Source organism: Momordica charantia (assembly GCF_013281855.1).
Source record: "Momordica charantia cultivar OHB3-1 chromosome 6 unlocalized genomic scaffold, Mcharantia_2.0 BLBB01000006.1, whole genome shotgun sequence".
Lineage (NCBI taxonomy): Eukaryota > Viridiplantae > Streptophyta > Magnoliopsida > Cucurbitales > Cucurbitaceae > Momordica > Momordica charantia.
In genome coordinates this window covers 26,064,754-26,074,385 of record NW_028275164.1, presented here as the reverse complement: position 1 = coordinate 26,074,385, position 9,632 = coordinate 26,064,754, and the positions used below count along the sequence as shown (strand labels likewise).

Genomic DNA, 9,632 nt, shown 5'->3' with positions numbered 1-9,632 from the left:
AGTAATCTATGGTATATAAGTTGATGCAGAAATTTGGCCTTCACTTTTTGTAGCTAAGTTGCAAAGAGATACCGGGACCATCATGTGTCAAATTTTGGACTTGGGGCATTAGAATTAGTATTTTTTGTTTTTTTGGTCTCGAGAAGGTGATTTCTGGTGTGATTGGGAGAGTGATAATTAGGGTTGGGGTTGTGGGGTCGAAATGCACATCTGGGACAAGGTCTACATGTCGGTTTGCACGGGCAACACAAAGAAAGTGACCAAAAAGGTTAACCCAGGTGATTTATATATATATTATATATATTCGATTAGTTAATCATAATTGCGCACTAGTGGTCGACATGTCGTGCCCTCTTACACTTAAACAATTCAAACTCCATCTCTCTCTCTTTTAGGGATAGTTGAAGTGTTGTATTCCAGTGTCACCATATTCCTTTGTTTTCTTCAGTTTTGGAATATACTTCCCTTTTTATTCTTAATCTTCTTCCATTATCTGGACCATTAATTGCAAATCCCCATCATTGCTCCAAATCTCCTACTTAATCACCACATTAAATTTTCATCATTTTCTTTAATCACATCCACGGTATCCCAAATATCTCCGTAATAGTACCATATTGTTTGCTTAGCATTAGTTTTAGAGATAATTGTCTTATCTAACCAATACGAGACTTTATTTGCACTCTTCTTGCAACTCGTTCTCGACCCATGATATAAATTTTGTTAATTCAATCATTAATTGGGAGATAATGAATTCTCTCAGGGTTCGTTTTTATTAACTAAACAAATCCAATCATCAAACAAATATAAAAGAGAGGAAAAAAAGGGTTTAATAATTATCTACAACAGCTGATCTTTTGTCGTATGGAGATATTAAAGAGATGGAAGCCATCTGAGAGTAATAAAAAATTGAAGGATGGAGGGACGAAAGGAGACGTTTGAGAATAAAATACTGAAAAATGTAGTCCATTTAGGGAACCTAATGCCATTAATTATCATTATTAAATCATCCACCCCTTCTCCCCTCCAGTGTTTATAAACTTGATCACAACACTTACCCCAAAGCACAAACACAAGCCTTGGCCTGGCTAACAGATCATCCCCTCACCAAAACTACTACAAGTAGTAATCCAAAAACAAAAAGAACAAGAAAAAAAAAAAGAATCCCAAGTACCAAAAGAATGACAGGTTCTGGTTCTCCATGTGGAGCCTGCAAATTCTTGAGAAGAAAATGTGTCAGAGGGTGTGTTTTTGCACCTTATTTCTGCCATGAACAAGGTGCCACCCATTTTGCTGCCATTCACAAGGTTTTTGGGGCCAGCAATGTCTCTAAGCTTCTGGCCCGTCTTCCACTCACCGAGCGCTGTGAGGCTGCTGTCACAATTTCTTATGAGGCTCAAGCTAGGCTTCAAGATCCTATCTATGGCTGTGTTTCCCATATCTTCGCCCTCCAACAACAGGTGCCCTTCTTCTCCCTTTATTATTATCTTACTTCCGCTTTAGGTTGCAAAATTTGAATTTTTGGAGTCCGTTTGTAACGTTCATGTTTCTTATTTCTGTTTCAAAATGAATTGCATGGCTCTAGCATCCATAAATCGGATAAAACAATTTTTTTCGTTATATTTTGGAACAAATTGAAAATAAGAAAAAAAAAGGAGATGTTTTGGTTGTCTCTAAAATTTGTTCACAGTTGCCAGAATGTTCCAAAAAATGAGGAACAAGATACAAAATTAGTTGCAAAAAACTTAGATTTTTTAAGAAAATTGAAAAAGAGAAACAAGAAAAGAAAACATTACCAAATGGATCTTTTAACTTTTGACGAACATGTTTAATTTGGATTAGTTGAAAACCCTAATTCAAGATTGAATTTTTCGTAAGTTTAACAGTAATTTAACATGATTGTTCCTCAGGTAGTGAATCTTCAAGCGCAACTCGCTTCTCTCAAAGAGCAAGCGGCGGAAAGCATTATGAACGGTGGCTCCGATAACGGGGGAGGCGGTGTCAATGAGAAGAGTTACTGCAGAAAGGTTCCTTGCCATCCACAAGATCTCCATAGCTGGTTTCAGTCGGGGCATTTGAATAATGTAACACCCGAGTTCAATCCGAATCCGACCCACAACCCATATTGCGATGAGAACTATCGCATTATGGTTAATTCACAATCCAATGGGAATTATGAGCATAATCACTTGGCCAAGATGGAGGAAAGTGGGTCTTATGGAAGCTTTGAAGAAACCTCAGCTAATTATTCTATGTATTCTCTTGATCACATTCAATCAAATGCCCAACAATGGAGTTTCAATGAGTCTGCAGATGACTTGCAATCGGTTGCTTTTGGCAATACTCGACATTGGTGAGAAAATATTATGAGTTTGAACTGTTTTGATATTCAAAGTTGGAAATTAATGGAAGTCTCTCTTCTCTTTCTTTACCTTTTTTCTATATCAACAAAATTATATCATCAATTTTGTCATCTGAGAACATTAATTTTCACTGGCATGGGAAAAAAGAACTCCACAAAAATATACAGTGCAAAAAACAATAATTCATTTGTTTAATTACTTTGTTTTTCGTGTAATCTGATAATTATGAGAAAGGAATAGTTAATAGTTATATTGTGATCATCCCCAGAAATTTCCTCACTTAAATATAGGTAGCTAACTAATGCAGATCCCAAGACAATTACCAATTACAATTCTGTCTTTTCACTGTTTTGTTTTCTTTTTACTTTTTAGTATTTTGGTAGAAATTTAATTTTCTCTCTTCCATCTGTTGGGATAAAACCTAATTTGTCGTTTCCTGCCTCCTCAGTCAAATGTTTGGCACAAGCAATGTTTGCAAAGAAACCACCACATTTTTGTTCCTTTCTTTCTAGAAAATCACAACTTTTTCAACAATAACATTATCATACCCCACATGTGTGAAGATGAATCGTGTTTCCCAATCATCTCTCTCAAAGATGAACAAAAGTTAATTGTGGCCGTAATTTGAGACTATGGCGCATTCTTACCCTTTTCAATGTTTGAGAAATTAAAGCCAAAAAAACTTAATTGTGTTGCCACATATATATATATATATATATATATATATATATATATATATATATATATATATATATATTTTATGCAGTTTTATGCATGATTGACCACTATATATTGCAAATTTAGGTACTTTTCCATGCACTATTAACAAATATTTAGTTACTTTACCATTCATCTTTTACCGACTGTCATTCAATTTTTGAATTTCTGACAACCTGGAAAGAGAGAAATATGTTTAAAAAAATCTTTTTTCAAAAAGCCAAAAAAATTATTAAATTTTTATTAGATATTGATCGGTAAGTACCTAAATATTGTTCAGAGATAGTTTGGATGACTTGGACTTCAAGGAATAACCTTGAAGGTCAAAAAGTCATCGATTCCTACGTAATAAAAATAATAATAATAATAAAATAAGTACCTACTAATTAAAGACATATTTTCAGTTAAAAAATTGAAAATTTAAATTTTCACCTCATAATTAAAAAAAAAAGTAATTGAAGGTTGATGCAGACCTTCTTATAAGTCAAACTCTAATTATCTGTAAAAATAAACGATAAATATAATGAAAAAAAGATCCTGAAAATCTCAAAAACTCATAAAAAATTTTGGTTGAATTAATAAAAAGAATTTAAAAACTTTTTAGAGTAACAATCTGTCATCATAAATTATTGATATTTTAGATTGTCAAAATTTGAAAATTTCTTGTCAAACTTTTATATTTTTTATCTCATTTTTACATTTTCTTTTCTTGGGAAAGAAAAATACATAGATGTACAGTCTTTAATTTTGAGTGCAACCATTCGAGGATATGGAGGATTGAACCTCCACCCTTGAGAGAAGGAATTATATGTCAATGACCGTTAAGATATACTCATATTGGCTTCCATTAACTCAATTAATATAAAGCGATTGATATTTTTAAGCTAACCAAAACAATCAAGCTCAAAAACTACTTAAAGCTGATCTTGATAAATGGACTATTTGACCCAAATAAATGGGCCTGTTGTTACAATTTCATAAGCTCCTTAGAATTTAGGTTTAATAAGATCATGAAGGGGAAAGCAGGGTATTGAATTAGGTTAATGCTTAAAATCTGTTTAAAAACATGTTTATTTTTTTCCAAAAATGTCCAACCATCCCTCTTCTAATTACCCCATTATCAAACAACATTAACTATTTAATTATGTCAATTTCAAACTATTCATGCACACAGCTCAATGAATCAATAGAGAACAATTCTCTAACCATCCTATTACTACGACTAAATTGAATGATGTTAAAAAATAAGAAGTTAAATTGAAACTTTTAAAAATCAAATAAAAAAATTACAAAATATTATAGACTAAAATATATATTTAGCTAATACAAACCAATAACTGAATGGCACATAAATAAGGCACGTCCTAAACCCAACCAAAAAGATTGTGAATTCGAATTCCTACTTACCTGTGGTACTAAAAAAATCTCAATGCCACATAAGTGAAAGATTTACCTGTATTCAACGTAACAACAAATCGTAAAGAATTATGATTTATGAGATTTAACCACACTACAAGAATTAACTTGAAATTTGTAAAACCAAGCAAATGAAATTAAGTCCAAATTAAAACAAAATGTCCACATCACTCATTTTAACACTTCTTCTCCTTTATCCATCTCACACTCTTGCTAATCCATGGCCAAGAAAATTACTATCTAAAATTATATTTTTCCAATAAAATACAAACAGCATTTATCTATTAAAAAAAAACAATATGATTTGTCTAAGAAAGATCTAAAAAAGCCAAAAAGGTATTCAAACTCCCCGGAGTTATTATTTTATAAAGAAATAGTTGGTTGCTGAGGAGTGAGAAATCTAAATTCCCACATCGGAAATAATAGCCACTCCACCACATATATTAATTTTGAGAGATTTGTTTTACCATTTCAAGAATATATATAAATTGGAAAATTTAAATATCTAATAAACACTCCTTATATAAACCTTGGTTTCATGAAGACAATATTTTATGTGAGTTCGATTCTCTTCTTTGTTTCTATCGTAGAACACATCTCATTTCTTTTTTGTATGTATTATTTCTCACTTGCTTTTTAATGAAATGACACATTTTCTTTAAAGAAAAAAAAGTATCTCTTTTTTGTATGTATTATTTCTCACTTGCTTTTTAATGAAATGACACATTTTCTTTAAAGAAAAAAAAGTATGAAGAATATAATTGAAATGGCTTTATTGGCGATGGTCCAAATACAATTAACATGCGTTTCCCTCCTTTAAGAAGCAAGTTATAGAAGTAGCTTTTGGGTGTGTCTAAATGTACTCCCTTTAGCCTTTTTCTTTTGTTTTCCCTTTTCACTCTCTCCATTTAATTATAAATTCATGTCTAATGTCCTTAATTATCCTTTTCATTTCTTTAATGCCCATTCCAACTTTTCTCTACACGTCATTATATATTTTTCCTCAACTTTGATCAAATCTTCGATCTCCCCAATTAAATTAATGGGACGTTTCTTCTTTTTCAATTTATGGAAGAATACATTAATTTCTAAGTGTGACCAATTGCGTCCAATGGGGAATAATGTACTTCATAAATTAATTGTTTTGTCTTTTTTATAATTTCTAAGTGTATAATTTAGTGATGAAATGCGGCTTCTTGTCTATTGCAATTTGATCCATTGCCACATTCATCCAATCAAAATCTCAAATGAATGATTTTTACTTTATGGCATCTCACTTCCCTTCGCTTTAATTCCTATGGGATGTATAATTTAATTCTTACCATGTTTCATCTATTTCAAATATTGTTTATTATTGGTCTATTCCAAATATTGATTATTTAGGGCTATTATGGTTTTAGTTTTATGTTTTTCTAAAAAAAAAAATAAAAAACTAAACACTTTTTATAACCATTTTTGTTTTTCTAGGATGGGGTAGAAGTCAAATGCCCTCTTCATCTCCATCCACGTACGAATTTTTAGTTTCCATCTCGTAACTTATTCTCTGATTCTAGGAGTCGAAGTCTATGACAAGGAATCCTCATTTGGGAACGAGGAACTTCACGGAATTTTTTTTTTTTTAGAATTTGAAAAATAAAGAGTTATAAATATATAAAATTACGTATATTTACTGAAAATTTATTATTTACTAGTATAAATAATTAGATTTAAAAATATTTAATACTTTATTGATACTTTAGTAAAATTGATAATAAATTAAATATATATTTATTATTTAAAAAATGGGTCAGACATGGTGGGAAATTAAAGCAGTGAGTTGCTCACCAATTGCAGGAGTACGCAATGTGTATATATTCCCGGTTCTTTAAGAGGTAAAAGAAAATCTTCAAGAGAGATAAATAAAAAAAATTAGAGAAAAGAAATTAGTGACACGACTAAAAATTAGAAGGAAAAGAAATTATAGCGAAAAAAAGTTTTTGACAAAAAAAAATTCAATATATATTTGTTAGAGAAAAATTAATTAATAAATAAAAGGATTAAAAAAATTATAGTGAAAAACAATTGAAGGAGAGAAAATTTAGATAATAGAGAAAAGTTGGAGTTATATTTACTAGATAAAAAATAGATTAGAAAGTGAAAGAAAAATTATAATAGGTAAAATTCGAGAGAGAAAAATCCAGGACAATATTAAATTTTTAAAGAGAGGAAAATAGATTGATATGTTAGACAGAGAAAGAAAGAAAAATATACAAAAATGAAAGTTTTGGAGAGAGAAATATAATAGTAAACATTATATAATGAAAATTTTACAGAGATAAAAGATAAATTTACTCTAGAGAAATTTTAGTAGAAAAGAATTTTTAGAGGAAAAAAAAAATCTGTCTGAGGGAAATATGTCAAAAGAATTTTTTATATATATATACAGAAATCTATTTTTAAAAGCTACCTTTTTAGTTTTTAAAATATTTTTATAATTTAAAAAAACGTTTTGGAAAAACAAAAAATTAAATTGACTATCAACCAGCCTATTCTAAAAGGTCAAAACAGAAAAACAAAATATTATCAAACAACTCCTAATTATGAATTATATAATTGAAAATACTTTTTAATAAATATGGGGATCTTATATTTGGTGTGGTAGTTTGTTCTTTTAGTTCATAAATATATTTCCAAATACTATAGACAACTTATATAAACCCAAATTACAAAAAATTTGGCTCATGAAATCTTTTTTATTAATTTTTTTTTTTTTTATACTACACCTAGTCACTTTTACAAACTATAAATCTATACAAACCATATATATTTCACTTATACTTAATCTATAACTCTTCCTTTTTATTGTCGAAATTAAAATTTCACTTAAAACTTCCCAACTTCAAACTTCATTAATCGAAACATAAAAGGGTTAAAATTGACTTTTCCTTTTCTACTTGTCTTCAACTTCTTTATTACATCTCGAATATAATTGTCGAGTTCAGTTGACTATCGTCACGACTTTACTTTTGATTTCATTCAAAATGTCTCATACCAATGTCATTTGTATCTTGTCTCAATAGTTATGCAACTCATCTACTCTCAACGAGAGCCTGATTCTATCTAACACGTCCAGACAAAGCACTTGCTACACTGACCTCATTGTTGGAACACTTGGGATCATTCTATTGCACCTTCAATCCCCTCCTCTCACACAAAGTTACATCATTCTTTTTATCAGTCTACGTAACTGTGATAGGCTTCCTATCAATCTACCTTAACTTAAAAGGGAGAATGTCTCACTCATTACCGAGCACAGAGCATGTCATTGTTTGCCACCTCGAATACTTTTTGTCTGATCTAGAGATTCATCCACAAGTTCCATATAATGACTATATATTAGGCTCATCAATCACTCTTGTTCGGTATCTAAGGATTTCCTCCTCACAACTAGGTTTTTTTTTATCATGGCTTGGATACCACTTTGTTAAGGACAATGGTATTCCAAAATACTCAAAGTATCTTCACAATGACATGATATTGTCCGTTTTGGACATAGTCCTCACCAGTTTGCTTTTGGTTTCACCAAAAATACCTCGTACCAATAATTGAAATAATTGTTCTTATCTATATACCATGGATTACGCACACCTCACTCGCAGCCCAACTGATTGGGATAAAAAAAAACAAATGGGTTAGTGCATAGAAATCGCCAAAGGTGCTTAGAAATGATGCATTCAATCAAGGGGACAGTTTGGTTGCTTGTGTGAGTACAAAATTATGAGGGATTAGTTTCAAACTTAGTTTAAATGGGGACACCAAAATAAAGGTATAGGTGCACCTAATTATTACACTCCATCATATATATTGTAAAACCCTCAACAAGAAGGGTCCACTCGATGGCAACCTCGTGTGTGTTTTGTCTATAATTTACAATCATGGAATTCAATTTTCACCCTTTCCCCCAATCCCTATGTTAATTGGGATCAACTTTTATCCCACGCCCACACCCGTTTTATGTCAACCCTAAACTCCACATCCCAAAGCTACTTTTTTCCCCTTTTTTTCCCCATTTTTTCGAGTTACATCAAAGACAAAATTATCTATTCTGCCCTCAACTTGCAACCAACCAATCCATCATGGTCCAATCTCAATGAATTATTACTGTTCTTGGTTAATCATAGAGAGACAAATTGGAAGGTATAGCATAGCAAGGGAAAATTATTCATAGAATTTAGTTTCTCATCATTCTAAGGGCCAAAGCTTGGAGCTCCCCCACATCACCATGACAAGCTAATCTTTTTCTAGAAAATTGTTGAAACTGATGAGCTAATTCTTCTGGTGATCTGCTTTGGCTCTCCTCCTGAAAATTGTTCATCATTATTGCCTCATCGCTATTGGCAGCCGATTCCAGAGAGCTCTGTGGGAAATTTGGGAATGATCCGGTGGGGAGATTGGAGCTCTTCTCCATGTAATTTCCTTCTGAATCGATTAGGGTTTGAGCCAGTTGAGCCTTGGCTTGCATCAGCTGTGTTTGCAAGTATGCCACCTTCAAAAAAAAACCAATCTTTAGTTTCTTTTCTTCACTAACTAAACAAACCCAGATGAAGAAAACTAAAAAAAAAAGCCAAATTTTGGAAGAAAAATCAGACCTGTTGTTGGAGAGCAAAAATATGAGCCACACAGCCATAAACAGGATCTCGAATCCTGGCCTGAGCTTCATACGCAATAGTGACAACAGCCTCACAGCGATCAGGAACAGGGACGTGGAGAAGCAACTTGGAAACATTGCTAGCGCCGAACACCTTGTGAATGGCCGCGAATCTTGCAGGGCCTTGCTCCGAGCAAAAGTAAGGGGCAAAAATGCAATCGGCCACACATTTTCGCCTCAGAAACTTGCATGCTCCACAAGGGGAAGATCCGGAGACACTATTATTGTAATTTCCAGTGCTAGAAGACGCCATGGAATTGAAAGAGAAAGAAGAAGAAGAAGAAGGATTCAGCGCACGAGGAGAGTAGAAAAAAGTGCAAAAATGTATAAGTTAGAGGGAGGGCGTGCGGGTCTGGGTTTAAAGCATACAACTTTTGAAAGATGAGAGATGAGAGTTGAGAGGCTATTTGTTATAAAGAAGTGTGAAAGGGAGACATGGAAGGTCTGTG

The 9,632-nt window shown here is 32.1% G+C and overlaps 2 protein-coding genes across 2 annotated transcripts; one reads left to right on the top strand and one right to left on the bottom strand.

Moving 5' to 3' along the window:
- The first annotated feature begins 993 nt into the window (after positions 1-993).
- LOC111015342 (LOB domain-containing protein 14-like) lies at positions 994-2,433 on the top strand. The gene is made up of 2 exons (XM_022290342.2): positions 994-1,460; positions 1,911-2,433. Exons 1-2 carry the CDS (start codon positions 1,182-1,184, stop codon positions 2,355-2,357), a joined length of 726 nt encoding a protein of 241 aa, XP_022146034.1. The 5' UTR covers positions 994-1,181; the 3' UTR covers positions 2,358-2,433.
- A 6,242-nt stretch (positions 2,434-8,675) lies between these two features.
- LOC111015325 (LOB domain-containing protein 16-like) lies at positions 8,676-9,632 on the bottom strand. Its single transcript, XM_022290322.2, has 2 exons — positions 9,125-9,632; positions 8,676-9,021 (listed from the first exon to the last, which is right to left on the bottom strand). The coding sequence occupies exons 1-2, from the start codon at positions 9,434-9,436 to the stop codon at positions 8,707-8,709; spliced, it is 627 nt and encodes a 208-aa protein (XP_022146014.1). The 5' UTR covers positions 9,437-9,632; the 3' UTR covers positions 8,676-8,706.

What these genes read in the sequence shown, in the direction of transcription:
- LOC111015342 (XM_022290342.2), top strand. Translation starts at nt 1,182, where the DNA reads ATGACAGGTTCTGGTTCTCCATGTGGAGCCTGCAAATTCTTGAGAAGA. An exon ending in TCTTCGCCCTCCAACAACAG is followed by an intron (nt 1,461 to 1,910) that starts GTGCCCTTCTTC and finishes ATTGTTCCTCAG; the next exon opens with GTAGTGAATCTTCAAGCGCA.
- LOC111015325 (XM_022290322.2), bottom strand. Translation starts at nt 9,436, where the DNA reads ATGGCGTCTTCTAGCACTGGAAATTACAATAATAGTGTCTCCGGATCT. An exon ending in TTTTTGCTCTCCAACAACAG is followed by an intron (nt 9,022 to 9,124) that starts GTCTGATTTTTC and finishes TTTTTTTTGAAG; the next exon opens with GTGGCATACTTGCAAACACA.